Source organism: Sminthopsis crassicaudata, chromosome 3, assembly GCF_048593235.1.
Source record: "Sminthopsis crassicaudata isolate SCR6 chromosome 3, ASM4859323v1, whole genome shotgun sequence".
Taxonomy (NCBI): Eukaryota; Metazoa; Chordata; class Mammalia; order Dasyuromorphia; family Dasyuridae; genus Sminthopsis; species Sminthopsis crassicaudata.
Window position 1 is genome coordinate 495,872,720 of NC_133619.1, and position 19,071 is coordinate 495,891,790.

The 19,071-nt window shown below is 37.5% G+C and overlaps 1 protein-coding gene across 4 annotated transcripts in view; it reads left to right on the plus strand.

Moving 5' to 3' along the window:
* The window catches only part of NFRKB (nuclear factor related to kappaB binding protein), a 37,298-nt gene that overhangs the window by 12,436 nt on the left and 5,791 nt on the right, over positions 1-19,071 (plus strand). The window contains exons 5-23 of one of the 4 annotated variants that reach the window (XM_074303801.1): positions 237-364; positions 4,764-4,938; positions 5,533-5,634; positions 6,367-6,440; positions 7,098-7,182; positions 7,758-7,938; positions 8,211-8,319; positions 8,534-8,660; positions 8,929-8,994; positions 11,916-11,995; positions 12,108-12,154; positions 12,956-13,016; positions 15,403-15,577; positions 16,133-16,239; positions 16,571-16,694; positions 16,917-16,996; positions 17,154-17,374; positions 17,463-17,736; positions 18,257-18,475. In XM_074303801.1, the coding sequence (XP_074159902.1) occupies positions 237-364; positions 4,764-4,938; positions 5,533-5,634; positions 6,367-6,440; positions 7,098-7,182; positions 7,758-7,938; positions 8,211-8,319; positions 8,534-8,660; positions 8,929-8,994; positions 11,916-11,995; positions 12,108-12,154; positions 12,956-13,016; positions 15,403-15,577; positions 16,133-16,239; positions 16,571-16,694; positions 16,917-16,996; positions 17,154-17,374; positions 17,463-17,736; positions 18,257-18,475 (2,435 nt within the window). The remainder of the gene's footprint in view (positions 1-236; positions 365-4,763; positions 4,939-5,532; positions 5,635-6,366; positions 6,441-7,097; positions 7,183-7,757; positions 7,939-8,210; positions 8,320-8,533; positions 8,661-8,928; positions 8,995-11,915; positions 11,996-12,107; positions 12,155-12,955; positions 13,017-15,402; positions 15,578-16,132; positions 16,240-16,570; positions 16,695-16,916; positions 16,997-17,153; positions 17,375-17,462; positions 17,737-18,256; positions 18,476-19,071) is intronic. The other 3 variants (XM_074303803.1, XM_074303802.1, XM_074303804.1) reach the window with 3 other exon arrangements.

Consider the following 19,071-nt stretch of genomic DNA (forward strand, 5'->3'; position numbering starts at 1 on the left):
CTAAAAAAAAGGAGCGGCATACCACTATTAAGAGATTTGAATTGGGCTCTTAATACCTATTGCCTATTGTTTTTTTCTAATAATTAGAATTTTCCCTAATAGAATTGAAATAAAATAGGTACCCATCACTGAAAATATTTAAATAGAGGCTATATGAGTCTGTACTCCATCAGGCTTTGTTCTGTAGCTCATTTCTTATTCTGCTTTTTTAATATCTTTCTCCTCTTGTTCCTTAGATGGGCACTTTAACCCAGAAGTAGTGAAGTATCGGCAGCTATGCTTCAAGTCTCAGTACAAACGCTACCTCAATTCCCAGCAGCAATATTTCCATCGGCTGCTGAAACAGATTCTCGCCTCACGCACCGTGAGTGTCATGGGGATCCAGAAAGGAAAAAAAAACCGGCCTCTGGATCATATATTCCCCTCACAGCATGCTAGCTTTGTAGTAGCTATTTTGATAATAATATCTGTATCTTAAATACTGATGATAGCAAATATATGCATCTTAGAAGTTCACTAGTATAAGAAGTTTTAACATGTTGAAGTGTTTGAATACTTATGAGGAATGTGGAACTGTGTTAACCTTTTATTAAATCCCATATTTCAGAACTTTGGTATGCTTATACTCAAAACAAGAAGTAAATTTGGGATTAATAACAGGAATTATTTACATTTTTGGATATCTATGTTGTAAGAATAAATAGTACTTTTTGTTAGTCCCAAATTTACCTTTTTGTGAGTATGAGTATACAAAAGTTCTAAAATCTGGGATTTAGTATTAAGTCAGGTTAATACTGTTTCACTGTGTATATTATAGTAGGTAAGGGCAGCTAGGTGGTATACAGGATAGAATGCTCATCTTCCTGAGTTTCTTTATTAGCTGTGTGACTCTGGGCAAGTCACTTAACCTTGTTTGCCTCAGTTTCCTCATCTATAAAATGACCTGGAGAAGGAAATGGCAAACAACTTTACTATCTTTGTCAAGAAAGTCCCAAATGGGATCATGAAGAGTTGGACTGAAATGGCTGAACAACAACATAGGAGGTAATAAACTTAAAGAATTCATTACTGTTTGTTTAATTTATCTAGTCTCATCCACTTCACCTCAGCCATACATAAAAATGGCCCTAACATCTTGCAACATCACCCACAAATGGCACCATTTCCAAATTAATAAAATCTAAAATTCCCTTGTTTGATCACTATCTATTTTCATGCCACTTCTCTTCAAACCTTGTTCTTCCTCACTGTGACCTCCAGATCCCTCAACCTCTGGGTTCTTTTCTAGGCCATCACGCATGTACTAGCTGTACTCTGCTCCTTCATCCTGATTCCCTTGAGAACTGGGTCAGCTCTCTGCTGTTCTGTTCCCTTAAGTCCCTGACTTCTTTATCCCATGACCATTTTTTTTTCCCTGCTAAGCCTCACTTCTGCCATCTATTGCCTTTACTGCTTTTTTCATATGTTTTTGAATGAAGTTTTGAGAAAATCATGAAACTGCTGACTGGGTACACTACAAATTTTTGTTACCTACATAACCTCAACTAGGCCCCTCCTTGCTGCTTGGTAATCTTTTTATCCTTGGCTCATTAACTCACTATCCCACTCACCACAGCAGCTTTTTCAGAACTTTTCATTTTTTATCAGCCCTTCAGGGTTTCTTCCTTCTTCATCCTCTTAGCTGAAAAATTTGACTTGTGTTTTGCTGAAAAAAATCGAGGCTGTTGGCTGAGAGCCTCCTCTTCTGTCACTCACATGTCTTTTGCCACTTACTCCTCCTTCAACAGTCTCTTATAAAGAGGTAACCCTTCTCTTGACATGCATTTATTTATTTTTTTATTTTTTTATTATAGCTTTTTAATTGACAGAACCATATGCATAGTTAATTTTTACAACATTGTCCTTTGCACTCACTTCTGCTCCAACTTTTGCCTTCCCTCCCTCCACCCTCTCCCCTAGATGGCAGGCAGTCTCATACATGCTAAATATGTTAAAGTATATCTTAGATACAATACATGTATGCAGATCTGTACAGTTCTCTTGTAGCACAAGAAAAATTAGCTTCAGAATGTAAAAATAACTTGGGAAGAAAAACAAAAAGTGTATTTATGATCTTTTCCCACCCTGTCTTTTCCATCTTCACTTTCTCACTTATCCTCATTCTCCCCCTATCTACTGTCTCTTTCCCTTCTGCCCTCAAACATAACTGTGTTCTTCCCTCCTACCCCTTTCTTAAAAAAAACTCTCAGGTATTCCATATCTGCTATTCTTTTTGGCTAAACTCCATGAGAAGATCATTTGCAGAGTCCATTTGCCTTCACTTGCTTTGGTTTCATTCACCCAAGACTGATCTTTTCTGAGTTACTAATGATCTTTCCAATCTAATTTGACTTTTAATCAGTCCTTAACCTTCTTGATTTCTCTGTAACCTTTGACATTATTGACCACCCTCTTCTCTCTAGGTTTTTTTGATACCACTCTCCTGATTTTCTTCCTACCTATCTGACTATTCCTTTTCTGTCTACTTGATTGGCTCTTGATCCAGGTCAAACCCAATAATGTAGGTATAGCCCAGGGCTTTGTCCTAGATCCTCTTTTCTTCCTTTTTGCATTTCTCTTGGTGATCTCTTCAGTTCATGGATTCAGCTGTCTCTGCCATTCTCAGATTTATTTGTTTGGCCCTTGTCTCAATGCTGACCATCAGTCCTATATCTTTAGGTACCTAGTAGACATTTTGAAATGGGTGTCTTGACAGTTTTAACTCAGTGTGTCTAGAACTGAATTTTTTATGTTTTCCTTTCATTCCTCCCTCTTTATATCTTCCCTAATTTGGGCAAGAACACCACCATTTTTCTAGTCATCCAAACTTGTAATCTAGTTGTCATCCTTGACTTCTTGTTATCCCTCAGTCCCTGTCTTCAGTCTGTTGCCAAAGTCCTGTTGATTTTCCCTTCATAACATTCTTCACATAAATCCCCTTCTCTCTTCTGACATTGCCACCACCTAGGTGCTACTTCTCCTGTTAGACTAGTCTGTAATAACAGTTTGAATATGCTGCTTTGGGTCTCTCACCACTTCACTCTGGTCAGATTGATTTTCCTAAAGCCATTCTGATAATGTCATTTCCCTATTCTTCCTCTCCCTTCTTGTGATACTCTTTTTTTTTTTTTTCTTTTTTTTTCCTGAAGCTGGGGTTAAGTGACTTGCCCAGGGTCACACAGCTAGAAAGTGTTAAGTGTCTGAGACCAGATTTGAAATCAGGTCCTCCTGAATTCAGGGCTGGTGCTCTATTCACTGCCCAGCTAGCTGCCCCTTCCCTTCTTGTAAATCACTCTCATCTCTAGCATCAAATATAAAGCCCTTTATAACTGGCCCTCTCTCCTTTCCCCCAGTCTTCTTATACTTTATATCTTTCTATATATTAAATACAGGGACACAGGCCTCTTGGCTATTCCTTGAATAAGATGCCCTCTCTCCCAATCCAAGCATTTTCATGGACTTTTTGTCCTGCCTGGAATGCTCTTTTTCATCTCATCAAGAAAGCCTATTGGCTTTCTTCAAGTTCCAGCTAAAAGTCCACTTTTTATAGGAAGGCTTTTTCAATTCCTCTTAATTCTTCGTGCCTTTTCTCTGTTGTCTCTGTTGATCACTTCCAGTTTGTCCTGTCTATAGCTTGTTTATACATGGTTGTATATTATCTTTCCCATTAGATTGCTCACTACTTGAGGATTGTATTTTATTTTTCTTTGAAGCCTCACTACTTCGCACAATTTCTGGTACATTGTTAAGTCATTTATCAGTTATGTCTGACTCTTTTTGATACCAGTACGTAATAAATGCTTTTTAACTAGACAACTATGAGTAGTTTTTAGAGTATTTGATTCAAATGAATGACTATTGGATTGTAGCTTATTAAAGAAAATCAGGATGTTTTAGTGGTATGTCTCTCACCTGTGGGGTTGCCATAAAGAAAGACTTTTTTGTTTTTTAGTAGGTTCAACAAATCCTATAGCACTATTATTAGAGACGTGAACTCCAAAATAAATGGACTATTATAGTTTGTTTTCATTTGATATTTCTTAGAATCAAAGTTGTTTTGATTCTAAAAGACCCTCTCAGTTCTTGGTATGGAAAATATTTTAGTTCACAAATACAAATAATAGAATACAAATAATCTCTTATTTAGCTCCTTCAGGATATTCTTAAAATGTTTAGTTTGGGAATTTAATCTTGTAAGAAATTATTCCTTTTATATTTAATGGTAATTAACATTTGACTTTTTTTTTCCTTAAAAGAAGACAGTATTTAAGGAGAAAAGTAATAGCCCCATCTATTGTAGTATATCAGAAATTGGGATGGCTTGAATAATAGCTAATAAAAATAAGTGGCATTTATGTAGAATTTTAAAGTTTGCAAAACATTTACTTCATCTCATCTGATGCTCACAGTAAGCCTATGATGTAAGTTCTGTTATCCCCATTTTACAGATAGGGATACTTAAGGTCACCCAAGTGGGAAGCATCTGAAGTAGGCTTTGAACTCTGGACTCTACACATTTCAAGGTCAGCACTCTGTATACTGCATTGCCTAGCTGTCTCAAAAATGAGTGTCAGAAATAAGCTATGATCCCCATACCTCCAGTAAGAGACCAAAACTTGGATCTGGCTTCTTGGACTCATTGGTGGTCCTGACAATGGTCAACTCAACTAATATGAAGCACATTTTTAAGATTATGTACTCACCAGATGAAACTCTCTTTCTAGGATTTATTGGAGATGGCTAAGACGAGTGGTCCTGCCCTTCCCCTTCGGAGGAAAAGACCTTCACTGTCCTGTACCCCTGAGGAAAGAGAGCGACGCACTCAGCAGCGCTACTTGAAGGTGCTTCGGGAAGTTAAGGAAGAATGTGGAGATAGCACCTTATCTTCTGATGAAGAAGGTGAGTGTTTTCTAATTCTTTGGGAAACGGAAGTGGGACTTTTCAAACTGGCAGCCTGTTTTGCAGTTTGGAGCCAGACATAGTCATGGATCTCTCATGCTAAGAAACTACTTCTCTGGTGGGTGGATAATGGGACTTGAGGATCTCATCTTCCAGCTCTAGGATGCTATTGGAAATTCCTGTTAGGTGGAAAATTACTACATCTTTTCTACTTTATACTTAAGTTAGCTTTTGAGTTTAGTCTAGGTTCCCAATGGACAGTTCCCTGCTTGGCAGGGTTCTTTCCTGCTTGTCTGGTCCTATTGTGCCCCTTGAGAGAACTGCTTTTCCCCTTACAGGAGAGTAGTAGTAGCTGTTGGCCTGCTGCAATGCGATTCCATCACTCTGTTGAATTGAAGTCTCTCTTCCTCGAAGAGCCGTTTAAATGATCTAAGTGTGCTCCAGTCCATCTGGGGAAGGGTCAGAAAGAAATGGTGGAACCCTGGTCTCCATGTTGAACCCTTAGCCCTGTTGAATCCAAATGGCCATTTACCCAATCTCCTTTATTGGAGTCCACAGCCACGTTGGATTTACAAGAACAATTTTCTTTTGAAGATCTCAGCTCATGGCTTCCGAGCTCTCCAGCCCGTTCTCCTAGTCCTGCGGTGCCCCTGAGGGTGGTGCCCACGCTTTCAACACTGGATATGAAAACTGCAGGTGAGAACAGAGAATGATCTTTGCACTCTGGGGAGCAAACTTCACAAGTCTATTAATTTAAGAATTTCTTTGGAAGATTCATAATAGTAAACAGTGCTTGTGAAATAGCTTTGAGAAAGGGTTTATAACAATTTTGTCATTTTGGAGTGTAAAAGACAGCCATTTTATTTTGACCCTTATTAGCTGATGTGTTTGTTAGTATTATACTCTGATTAATGAAATCTGAATGACAGTAGACTTTGCTGTTTCTTTAAAAAAACAAAAAAACAAACAAACAAAAAAAAAGCCCAATGTAGTGTAACTATAAATGAGATGTAGTCTTTTAAAGATAATTTTTTTTTAGCAATAATTTTGACAAATACAAAATAAAGCCCAAATAAGTTATAAAATGTTAGCTTTTTTTCTCATTCCCCAAAAGTCTTTTTTTATACCCATTTTGTGACCTATTACCTAAATAAGTGCTTTTCTTTTTTCTATAAATTACAATTTTATTGGTTAATTATGTAAGAAAAATTGGTTATTGATCCATTTGAAGTATATTGTGGTATGTCGTAAATCTGTAGATCTAGTCCCATCTGTCTCAATTTGGGTTAATGATTTACCTAATGTGTTTTATTTTGCCTTCCCTTTTTTGGATATTTCTAATAGGACAACTTAATATCTCATTAACATTTTAAAATTTGAGCACTCTTTTAGTGAAGCACTCAATATTGTTTGGTTTATTTTGCTCAGATAAACTAGAGCTGGGGGACAACGATCTGAAGATGATGTTAAAGAAACACCATGAGAAGCGGAAACACCAACCTGTAAGACATGGGGATTATCTTTGATTATCAATTTAATTTCTTGGGACACGAAGTCCTGTGGGGAACACAGGCCTAGATGTTTCCATTCCTTTATATTTTTGTCATTATTGTTAGAGGAGAGGGTGAGAAAAAAGCTACAAATAAGTTCATTGACAGAGAACATATACGAGGAGCAAATCAAAGTAAGAAATATGAGAGTAATCCTTTCTTATGTTTTCATTGTCTTAATAGTAAGAAGGAAGGAAGGAATCAATCATTTATTAAGCTTATTATATGCTTTTCAGATATTATCTCATTTAGTCCTCACAACAACCCTGGAAGTTATGGGTTGTTGTGATCCCCAATTTTATAGATGTGGAAACTACCAGGCAGAAGTTAAATTACTTGTTCAGAGTCGCACAATAAGTGTTTAAAGCTAGGTTTGAACTCATATCTTCCTGACTCTGGCCCAGAGTTTTAAACCTTTATGTCATCTAGTTGCATCTACACAGCTTAAAGTATAAGATTCTGTGTATCCTAATTTGATTGTCCTGTGTACCTCCTTTAAGAACAATAAACATGAGGTCTGAAGGCATCTGTTGAATGGACTGGTAAAAATTTCAATTCAAGTTACTCCTTCCTGCCCACCATCACTTAATCTTTACAATTCTCATCCAGGATCACCCAGATCTATTGACAGGGGACCTGACTCTCAATGACATCATGACACGAGTGAATGCTGGCAGGAAGGGATCCCTTGCAGGTAAATGACTTTGTATTTCTTCCAGAGTTTTCATGATGGGATTGAATTGCCAAAGTGAAAATAAGTTTGCTTGTAAGTTGTTAAATAGCATGCAGCCTAATAAGCCTCTACAAAAGTAAACTTTCAGCTTCTTCCTTAGGCATAAATATGCATATAAAAAGTTAATGCAGAATTAGTATAATGGATAATATAATCTATTATTTATTATCTAATGCTAGGCATTGAGGAGACAGACAAAAAAGAACTGGTCATTGGGCTTAAGACACACTTGGCAGTTATAGCATGTATTTATATAGTTATGTACACAGTGTAATTAGAATTTATATAGTTATGTACACAATGTAATTAGAATTTGGAGGGAGCAAGAAAAACCTTATATAGCTTTAAAGCAAATTATATTTTGATATACTTCTGTGTTAAAGCTAAACTGCTAACCTCCAGTATTAGAATCTAAAGATCCTCCTTCCTTTGATTTGTTTTCCTTACACTAGCATCACCTTTAGATAATGTACCTCATTTTCTCATGTTTAAAAAAACATTGTTTTTTATCTTCTTCTCTTGTATTTTCTTACTAGCGCTGTTTGACTTGGCTATCCTCAAAAAAAAGGCAAAAGAGAAAGAGGAGAAGAAGAAGAAGAAGCTGAAAATGATAAAATCTGAGATAGATGATCTAGCTGAACCTTTGAGCAATCCAGAGGGGATTCCACCCCTATCCCAGGCCCCATCCCCACTGCCCATCTCTGCCATCAAAGAAGAGTAAGAAAGAGACAATAACTCCCCAAAGATGCATATTAAACAGACATGTTAATGAATTTTATTTGGATATGTTCTCCTGAATTTATTACCCTCTAATTCTCAGAGCTGTCTGTTATGGGAAATTCTGGTGGTTCTTGGATTTGTGGCTAAGACCATTTGTGGTCTTTGAAGGAGCACCTGGAGAGCTGTGGGAAGTAACGAGGATTAGGACCAGTCTAGGAATCAATTCATGGTGCCCTCTGCAATTGCTTTTTATCTTTACTTCCTCATAGGCCTCTTGAAGACCTCAAGCCCTGCCTTGGAATCAATGAAATATCATCTAGTTTCTTTTCTCTCCTACTGGAGATCTTACTCATGGAGGGACAGGCTAGTCTTCCTATGGTAAGAATATCTGGGAAATCAGAGATGTAAAGAGGAAACTTTAAAGGGGGAAGAAGCAGTAACCAGATGATTGCATGGGAGATCCAACTCTTGCAGTCTATATAGAATTGCTTCTGGCTGGCTTTGTGACTTCGGACAAACTTTTCTATTATTCTTGAATTGTCTACCCTCTCAGAATCCCTGGAGTGACTTGATTCTTTTGTTTGTTTTGCAGCTGGAGGAGCGAGTCCTGGATTGGCAGTCATCTCCTGCCAGTACCCTTAATAGTTGGTTCTCCTCAGCTCCCAACTGGGCAGAATTAGTGTTACCATCCCTGCAGTATCTTGCTGGAGATAGCCGAGGTGAGATGTTTGTTCTTGTAGAGCCAACATATATATTTACAGTTTTTGCTTTAAATTTGAATTGCCTTAGTGTACTGCTGCTTTTTTGACTGATTTTTTCAATTCCAATTCTGTGTTCCTATGAGCTTCATAGCAGTCCTTTGAAGTCTTTTTGACATTGCCACTCTGGCCTACTCTGAGGGTCTGGCTCACCTGTTTCTGGGTCAGTAGAAAGTAGAAGACTGTTTCTGACATTTGCAATTTGCTGATTTGAATTGTCTCCTTACAGCTGTTCCTTCTAGCTTTTCTCCATTTGTTGAGTTCAAGGAGAAGACCCAGCAATGGAAATTGATTGGTAAGTAGTATATTAGCTTCTTTATGCTCATGACCTTCACTCTTTCATTTTCTCTTTGTTGTTTTTTTTCCCTATTTAATCAATGAAATTCTGAAGACTGAGTAAAATAATTGATCTCAGTCCTTTTTTGTCCAGAGAAAACTTTGGTTTTTTTTGTGTGTTTTAGTGCTTCAAGCTTGGTAGAGTATGCTCATAATTACAGGCTGGAGTTTTATTGTTTAGATTTTAGTTACTGGTGTGGAAATTTCCACTAGTGTAATCTTTCTGATCTGTTCAGTCTTTCTCCCTGGAAGCTTTTTGTAGTTTTTTTGTCCTTTTGTCCTTTTTTCTTTCAGTTCAAACTACAGTGCCTTGCACAAATAAGTGCTTAATAAATATTTGTTGAATTAATACTAATTATAGCTTTACTGTTGTACTGAATATTTGTTTTTTTCTGAATTCATAAACATCTTTCAATTGTTCCATCTGTTAGAACACTGAATTGTAATGATTATTCAGCCCAGAGAAATTGCCTTGAATTGTTTTTTTTCTTAATAGTAGGATTTCTTTTCTTTTAGTTAGTAAAACTACTATGAAATTAGCCTGGGGTAGATAAATTTGTCCTAGAATGGTGACATCTAGGCTTGAGAGCAGAGCATGTTACCTCATTAGGAGGGTACTTTTCATCTCTGGTGATTGCTGCTGTCTCCTCTCCTGGTCTTCTATTGTTCCTCACTTGAACTGCTGTATATGGCAGCTACTGTCTTCAGGGTTCTTTTGTGATATTAAGGAGGAATTCCTCCCTCACTTCACATCTTCCTCCAATCTCTCCCCATATCCTTCTCAAGGTCCTGTCCCTGTGTCACTCATCTCCTGGGCCCACTTTTCTTCTTTGCCCTCACTGGCAATGGGGAATGGTGTGGGGTATCTGAAGGCTGAACTTTTCCTGGCATGACTGCTCTCTGAGAGGCTAGCGTGATTTTGTAAACATTGAGTTTGCCAAGGGTTCTCGGCAGGATCAGCACCCATTTCCATGCTGCTAAAGATCATGCGATTTTTGTTTTCCCTCTCAGGTTTTAACTTTCTTTCTAGATCCGATTTTTCTTGTGCAGCAAAATAACTGTATAAATATGTGTGTGTGTGTGTGTGTGTGTGTGTGTGTGTGTGTGTGTGTATATATATATGTTGTATTTAGCATATACTTTAACATATTTAACATCTGGGTGGGTAGGGAGAAGGAGGGGAAAAGTTGGAACAGAAGGTTTTGCAAGGATCAATGTTGAAACATTACACATGCATATATTTTGTAAATAAAAATATAATTAAAAAAAATTAAGGTCATGTGAAGGCAATTTCCTTTAAGTGAATGAACTCACACTCCTCAACTTTTTTGTATATGTGTGTACAAAATATATAATCAGTTTTTAATATTAGATCTGACCACTTATTACAAAGAGTTCATTCAGAATACTGGGGGAGTTTTTCCCTTGTTTTTTTCTTTCCATATCTTCTTCGGGTCTTAAAAACCCCTTCATTTAGTTTGAGCATAAGGGGTGTCTTGAATCTTTTACTTATCCAAGTAGCTATGTGATTCTAGACACTTGACCCAAATTGCTTCGCACACATCCCCAAAATTAACAATAACTTGCTCAAGTAATAGGTTCCTAAATGAAACATGAACCCTGAGAAAATAAATGAGAGAGGAACCCAGATGAATTCCCTCACTTAAAAACAAAAAAACCCCACAACTTCTTTTTCTTTATCCTTTTGAGGGAAAAGAAACTTTTATAGAACAATGAATTTATCTCATTTTCTAAGGAATAGTTTCAGCCTCTGTTCTGTTTTGCCTTGCCAGAGGGTCATGCCAATTTTGGGGAAATCAGCGTACAAAAAAATTCTACCTATTGGGCAATGTGTACTAGTTAACATTTTTTTTTAAAAAGACCTGTATAACGCTACAGGAATCAAATTAGAAGGAAAGAACAAAATCCTTTATTTAGGTCCCATTGCTAAAATGCAAGCAAGAATTAACTTTTCTGGACTTGTCCCTCAATCTCCTTCAGTTGTATCTTTCTACTCCCTTTAAAGTCTTTCATAATTTGGCAGAGAGGGCTGGTAAAGAAATGGGTAGGTTGATTGCTTGGGATTTGGGAATAAAAAGGGAAGATAGGGAAGCTTCTGGATGTACAGTAGACTCACCAATCTTGGCAGCATTTTGAACACCTTGCTGGGCTTATAAGGATTTATTCTAACCATTCTTTTTAAAACATGTGCCTGGGAAATGAAAAGTTCTTGTGGATTGAAGTAAAATGATAATTTTTCTCTCTTCTGGATCCTAATTATTTTTATTGTAAATAGAAAAAAAATTTAAGTTGTTTTTTTAAAAATTATTATTATTGAAGCTTTTTATTTATAAAGCATATGCATGTCTAGTTTTGTCAGCATTGACCCTTGCATAACCTTTTGTTGCAGATTTTCCCCTCCTTCCCCTCAACTCCCTCCCCAGCTGGTAGGTAGTCCAATACATAGTAATTATGTTGAAATACATGTTAGATCCAATATATATATATATACATTTAAAAAATGTTAGTTTTAACTCTAGGTTTGTATTTGAATAATCCATTCTAGTGAAAGTCAATAATTGATTTTACTAAAGGAAGGTATTGATATTTGTTCTGTGAAGAAAATTTTTCCCTTTCTCATTTCTTAAATCTCATAGGAGACACATGAAAAACAAATTGAAATTCAGGAGTTCAAATTTGGTCTCTGACATGTAACACTCCCTAGCTGTGTGACCCTGGGCAAGTCACTTAATCCCAGCCTGGGGGGGAGGGGAAGAGGCTGATTAATCTTATAGATTGTTCAGTGAAATAGTAGTACTTGGGATTTTTAGTATTATATTTAGATCTGATGTGTTCATTGTTTTCTGATTTTACTAATAGGTTCATCTCAAGACAATGAGAAGGAATTAGCTGCCTTATTCCAACTGTGGCTAGAAACCAAAGACCAAACTTTCTGTAAGGTATGACTTTCAAGAAGTTTCAAAATCTTTTCACAAGATTCTCTTGACTCTTGAGGTTATCCAAAGCTTTCAGAATTGTCCCTTTAGTAGTTAAATTTGCCTTGTTGTCCAGCAGGAAAATGAAGACAGTTCAGATGCCACAACACCAGGTCCCCGAGTGTAAGTATAGAATAATTGACTCTTGGGCATTACTGATATTTGTAAGACCTGACTTTTAGTCTTTTAAGTCTTATGGCCAGTCTAAACCAGCCCTCTGGATGCTTTCTAGCTTCTCAGTATCCTTTACATCTTGTCACTTTGGTATGGTGTCCAGATTTGAATACTTTAACCAGCTGGATCTCCCTTATTTTGGGTACTGTGAATATTGAAATCAGTTAGCTTAAGAGCACTCATTGGGATGGGATTGGAGTGGTTTGGGGGTGCCCTTTTACAATGTTGATTCATTGTGCTTTTAAAATCCACTAAAATCCCCAGGGTTTTTTTGGTATAAGTTGTGGTTTAGCTATCTTTCTTGCATATTCAACTTGTGCAAGTGAGTTTTCCCCAATGTGGAATAGACAGTGAGGATACTTGTGAACTAAATATCTAAACTTAAAAAATATATATCTCCTAAAACCCCATTATTCTTTGAACCTTTCTATGTACCTGCAAAATGTTTGATACTGACCATGTATGTACACATAAGGAATCAAAGATGATTAAAATAAAACATGGTTTACCTGTTATTAGTGCCTAAAAAAGTCTTCCTATCTGTTAGAGAGATTGTAGAATAAGTCATTGAGACAATATTTGGTGGGACTTGAGAGAGGGGAAATTCTGTTCTTGTTGTGAAAGAGAGGTTGTAGGGATGGGAAGAATTCAGGTAGAAAATGTGGGAAGATTGTAGAATCCATAGTTGGTAGGTGCTGTGGATGAAGATCAACCTGCCACTTAGAGTTGATTGAAAACTCTGTGTTCCAGAAGAACTGACTATGTGGTCCGGCCCAGTACAGGGGAAGAGAAACGAGTTTTTCAGGAACAGGTAAGGAAGAACCTGAAACAGTGAATGAATCCTGGGATTAGTGAACATTTATGAAAAAAAGCCTCAGATCCAGTTGTTTTATCTTAAGTTCTTTTTGAAAAATCTAGTCCTTTATGGATTCTTTTAGATCCTATTACTGTGTTAGAAGTGAAAATGCTTTCATTACTTTTTCTTCATCTGTAGCAGCAAAAAGTGTGTGTATAGCTCTTAAATTACTTTGACAAACATTAAATGCCAAGAAAAAAAAAAAAAAAAAAAAAGACACAACCTGTTCACTTAAGGAGCCTATAGCAGTAAAACATTTATGGGTGGCAGGGAGAAGGAGTTATAGCTTACCAAATTGATATAGAGCATGAATGCTGTGCAAAGGTCAGTGAAGGAAATATTTTTGAATAAAAAGTTGATTTTTGTGTTTCATTGAGCAAGCTACTTAGAATTATATCATAGATTTAGAGCTGAAAGAGACTTTTGAAGGTTATCTAGTCACATGTTACAGATGTAAAAATAGGAAAAAGAAAAGAAACAAAATGCTAATTAAATCCCTGCTATGTGCCAAACACTGGGCTAAATAAACACTTTACAAATAAAATGAGCCCTTAGAGATTAATTTGTTACTCAAGTTCTGGAGATCTTTTCCATTCAAATCCAGTACTTCTTTACTGTTTCATGATATCAACTCTCTCCCTTTGTCTTATTGTTAACTTTAGTCGGTCTTTTGAGAGCAGTTCTAACCTTTATCAACAAAAATATATTATTTCTTTATGTTAGGCATTATATCAAGTTCTGAGGATACAAAGAAAGACAAAAACATGTTTACTCCCTCAGGGCTTCTACAATGTAAATGGGAGATAAATTTCAGAAGTGGTGGTGGTGGTAATGGTGGGTTGAGGAGAGATGGAGATTGGGAATGCCTCTTGTGGAAAGTGGGATTTGAACTAAATCTTGAAAGAAACTAGAAGGGAATCCAGGTGGAAGTGAGAAGAATATTCCAGACATGGTAGACAGCCAGTGAAAAAGGCAAGTAATTGAGATATGGAGTGTTATATTTGAAGAACATCAATAAGGCTAGTATTTCTTAATTGTAGATTACCTGGAGGAAACTTGAAAATTGAGTAACAGCCTGGGTTGTGGGGAGTTTTTTTTTGTTTTTTTTTTGGGCTGAGATAGGGTTAAGTGACTTGCTCAGGGTCACACAGCTAGGAAGTGTTAAGTGTCTGATATCAGATTTGAACTTAGATCCTCCTGACTTCAGGGCTGGTATTCTATCTACTGTGCCATCTAGCTGCCCTGATTTTGTGGGGTTTTAAAAGGCAAACAGGATTTTATATTTGATGAACCACCAGAGTTTATTGAGTGGGGGGGAGGGGTGACAAGATCAGATCTTCCTTTTAGGAAGATCATTTTGGCAGCTGAGTGGAGAATGGACTGGAGTCAGGAGGTAGCTGAAGAAGAGAGACCAACCAGCATGTTGCAGAAGTCTAGGTATGAAGTGATTTACACATTGGCAGCTCCATTCCGTACTTGCTAGTAGGGGCTAAATATAAGAAATGTGAAGGAAGAAACAAAATAAGACTTGGCAACAGGTTGGATATGTAGAGTGGATGTGAGTGAAGAAGCTAGAAATAAAATTAAGATCAAGCACTTAGGTGACTGAAAATAGTGATTCTCTCGACAGTAATAGGAAAGTTAGAAAGCAGGAAGGATTTTAGGGAAAGATTATGAGTTTTTTTGCTTTAGATATGTTGACATTGAGATGTCTATGGGACATAAAGTTTAATATCCAATAAGCCACTGGTGATATGTGAGTAGAGCTCAGAAGGTTAGGTTTGGAGAAATAGGTTTAAGAATCATCTATGGGGACAAGTAGGTGGCGCAGTGGATAGAGCACCAGCCTTGAATTCAGGAGGACCTGAGTTCAAATCTGGTCTCAGACACAACACTTCCTTCCTAGCTCTGTGACCCTGGGCAAGTCACTTAACCCCAGCCTCAGGGGGGAAAAAAAGAATCATTTATATAGATTAATTGAACCTATGGAAGCCGATGTGTTCACCATGCTATATATTATAGAGGGAGAAGAGCAGAGGGCAGATCCTTGAGGTTCATTCATGATTAGTGGCTGTGATTTGGAGAAAGATTCAGCAAAGAAGTCTGAGGAACAATCAGATAGGAGAACTAGGAAGAACAGTGTCATAAAAACCTAGAGATGGGAGGATATCTAGGAGAAGAGAGTAACTAACAGTACCAAATGTTGTACAAGAGTCAAGAAAGATGCAATTTGAGAAAAAGATATTAGGTTTGATAATTAGGGATAATTGCTACCTTTGATGAGAACACTTTCAGTTGATGGGGGACAGAAGTTCATTCTTCTTCTATTTGTTTGCCCCAGGAACGTTTCCGTTATAGCCAGCCCCACAAAGCTTTCACCTTCCGAATGCATGGTTTTGAATCTGTGGTGGGGCCAGTCAAAGGTGTTTTTGATAAAGAGACCTCGCTTAATAAGGCCCGTGAGCACTCCTTGTTGCGCTCAGATCGCCCTGCTTATGTCACCATCCTGTCTCTTGGTAAGACACTTAGATTTTTTTTCTGGGGACTATTTTCTTTTATATGATCATTTGATTTAGAGCTGGAAGGGACTTTAGAGACATTTTCCATTTGGTTCACCAGAAATCTCAGAGACAATTATATCACCTTTCACAGGGATAGAGAGGTATGTATGGGGAGTGAGGTGAGAGGGAGAATATTGAGTATTTTACAGTATATATGAGAAGAGCAGGTGAGGCAGAGGAACCAGGCTTATCCCCAGACTTATATACTTGAATTATTTTTTTCTTCTGAATCTGTTTCTTAAAAAATTATTTTGTAGTCAAGAATTGAGAGGAAAGTGCTGTTAAGCTTAGCAGTTAGGGGTCTCTGCCAATAATTCTTCAACCTTATTTAGAATGTGTAGCCTAGAAAAGGCCACAGATCACTACAATCACTAGGGGGCAGACTGTCTTTGATACTAATCAAGTATCAAGAGAAGACAAGACCTTTTCTGTGAAGTAGAAATGAATGAGGTATTGTGATGAAATGGAATGAATTCCTGTCTTTTCTTCTGTTTTATAACCACCTTCTAGTCAGGGATGCTGCAGCCCGACTGCCCAATGGAGAAGGGACTCGGGCTGAAATCTGTGAATTGTTGAAGGATTCTCAATTCCTTGCACCAGATGTTACCAGCACTCAGGTGAGTTGGAGAAGAGAGTACCCCAATTGTTACATTTTTAGTATCTACTCGGAAAGCTCAGATTCACTTTTTTGCTTGAATTTCAACAATTGTGTTCAACTGAGATCTCAGTTGAGAACTTGTTCTGTTCAGTGTACTAGACAACTATTGAATACTGTGCTTAATAAGTGTATATAGATATTGGGAGTAAAAGCACTGAATAGTTTAGAGGGAATTATTGAGAACACTTTAGGCCCACAGATTGGCCAAAACCAAGAAATTATCTCTAGGGCTTAACTGCTTCCTGGGATCTGGTTTTTGCTCCTATTTGAGTTATGCTTACCTTTTTCAGGTAAATACAGTAGTAAGTGGTGCCCTGGACCGACTGCATTATGAGAAAGACCCATGTGTAAAATATGATATTGGACGAAAGTTATGGATCTACCTTCATCGTGATCGGAGCGAGGAAGAATTTGGTGTGTGAGGCCTCTGGGTCAACTGAGTTAGACTACAAGTGGGGAATCATCTGAATTACTAGTTTGATCTGGTTATTCTTTTCATTTGACTTTATACAAGAGTTAGATGGTTGAAGGGCAGGATAGTGTGGTTACCACAGTTCTGGGAGGTTGAATTCTAACAATACTAGTCTTAGGATTCTGAAATTCTGGCATAGTTTACTAGTTAACTTTTGTTCACAGAGCGAATTCACCAAGCACAAGCAGCTGCAGCAAAAGCCAGAAAAGCCCTTCAACAAAAACCTAAGCCCCCTGCCAAAGTGGTAAGTGACTATGGACCTCAAGAGAATTTTGAGAGGTGATAACAAGAGTCAAATATATTTTACTACTCACTTAAATGTCTTTGAAGCTATGGTAACTATGCCTTCCTTCATTAAGTTCATGATTAAACCTATTATTTTCTTTTTTCTCTGGTTGCAGAAGTCCAGTAATAAGGAGAGCTCTGTGAAGATGCTTAACAGTGGTACATCAGAACCAAGTCAGCTAAATCTTAGTGACTCCAGCATGCCAGCTACTCCTGTCACCCCTGTCACCCCCACTACTCCAGCTCTTCCTGCTACTCCTATATCGCCTCCACCTGTGTCAGCAATTGGCAAGAATGCACCTAGTACGGGCCCAGAGCCAACTAAATCTAGTCCAAGGTATATGTTTCCCTTTCTTCTCTTTCTTCCTTCCATGCTTCCTTATTTGGACATCGTTTTAAGTTTTTCACTCCCTTTTTTTTTATAGCGTTCTTTTGGTGTCCTCACCAACAATGCCTCAATTGGGAACATTGCTCTCCCCAACTCCAAACAACCAAACTCCACCAAATTCCCAGTCCACTGGCCGGGTAGTGACCCACTCTGGTTCAGCTGGACTTCCTCAGGTACGGGTAGTAGCGCAGACCAGCCTTCCTGCTGTCACTCAACAGCCTACAAATTCAACACAGACACTGCCACAGATGCCAGTGGGTCCACAAATCCGGGTTCCAGCCACTGCTACACAGACCAAAGTCATACCACAAGTGAGTATGAAGGCTAAAGGGCATTAGATAGCAGGAAAAGCTGAACCAAGCGTGGCTAGTGATTTTACTGGAAAGATCACCAAGCCTGGAAAATACTCTATTTTGATCCTAGTTCATCTGTTAATTTGTGATTTGTCTGAAGTTTTATCCTGCATATCTTAAGTTTCCTCGTCTGCAATATAGGAAAAATACAATTTCTCTTTATTACTTCAAAGAATCACATTAAAATGAGGTGCTTTAAAAAATATTTTGAGACTTAGCATCATATTGTGTAGTTCTCAGTGTCCCTTGAGTATTGAGTTTAGACATTTGAGTCCTGTAGCCTCAGAATGAAATGTTTTCAATTTTTTTGTGGTGAGGAAATGAAATATTCTGATATATTCCAACTAGGTTTGTTGGAAGAAATGAATTTTAGTACAGAAGATCCTTAGTGCTGTGGCATATTCTAAGAATAGAACCCTTCTTGGTGCCAGTGCCTATTTTATATCCAAATGAACTTTTTCCTCTTATCTTGAGCCAGACAGTGATGACAACTGTTCCAGTGAAAACTCAGCCTACCCCAGCCCCAGCACCTGTGCAAAGGCCTGGGCAAGGCCAAGCAGGACTCACAGTGACAGGTCTCACTGCAACCACTAGCCCTGCAGCAAAACCTGCCACCAGCTCTCCTGGAAGTTCTGCATCAAGTTCCTCCACAACCACTGTTATCCAGAATGTACCTGGCCAGAATATCATCAAACAGGTTACTAATTCTTGGGTGGAATTGGCTTATAAATCCAGAAACCTAGGACATATTTGGGGAAGAAAATAGGGACATGAAGTGTTTATTTGGTCTTTTACTTATCATTGATTTCAAGCCAGTTTATAGTAGAAGGCAGTTGCAAGCATTGCAAGTGTTTGTTTTTGTAGAGATCCATTTGGATTACTTGATTGGGATTTAGGCCTTTTAAAATTGTTCCTATTTGTACTTTTATATACATCATTTCCTTTTCTGCTTTAAAAAAAATTAGTATTTTATTTTCCTCTAATTACAGGTTACAACAATTTTTAACATTCATTTTTAAAACTTTGTATTCCAGCTTCTTTTCCCTTCCTCTCTCCCCAGCAATGCAGCAATTAACAATGAGAATGCTAACAATTAATACAGGTTTTATATATGTGTAATCATGCAAAACATTTCCATATTAGTCATGTTGTGAAAGAAAACAACAAAAAAACTCAAGAAAAATAAAGAAAATTTTTTTAAAAATATACTTTAATCAGCTTTCAGAACCATCACTTCTTTCTCTGATTTGGATAGCATTTTTCATCACAAGTCCTTCAGAGTTGTCTTGAATC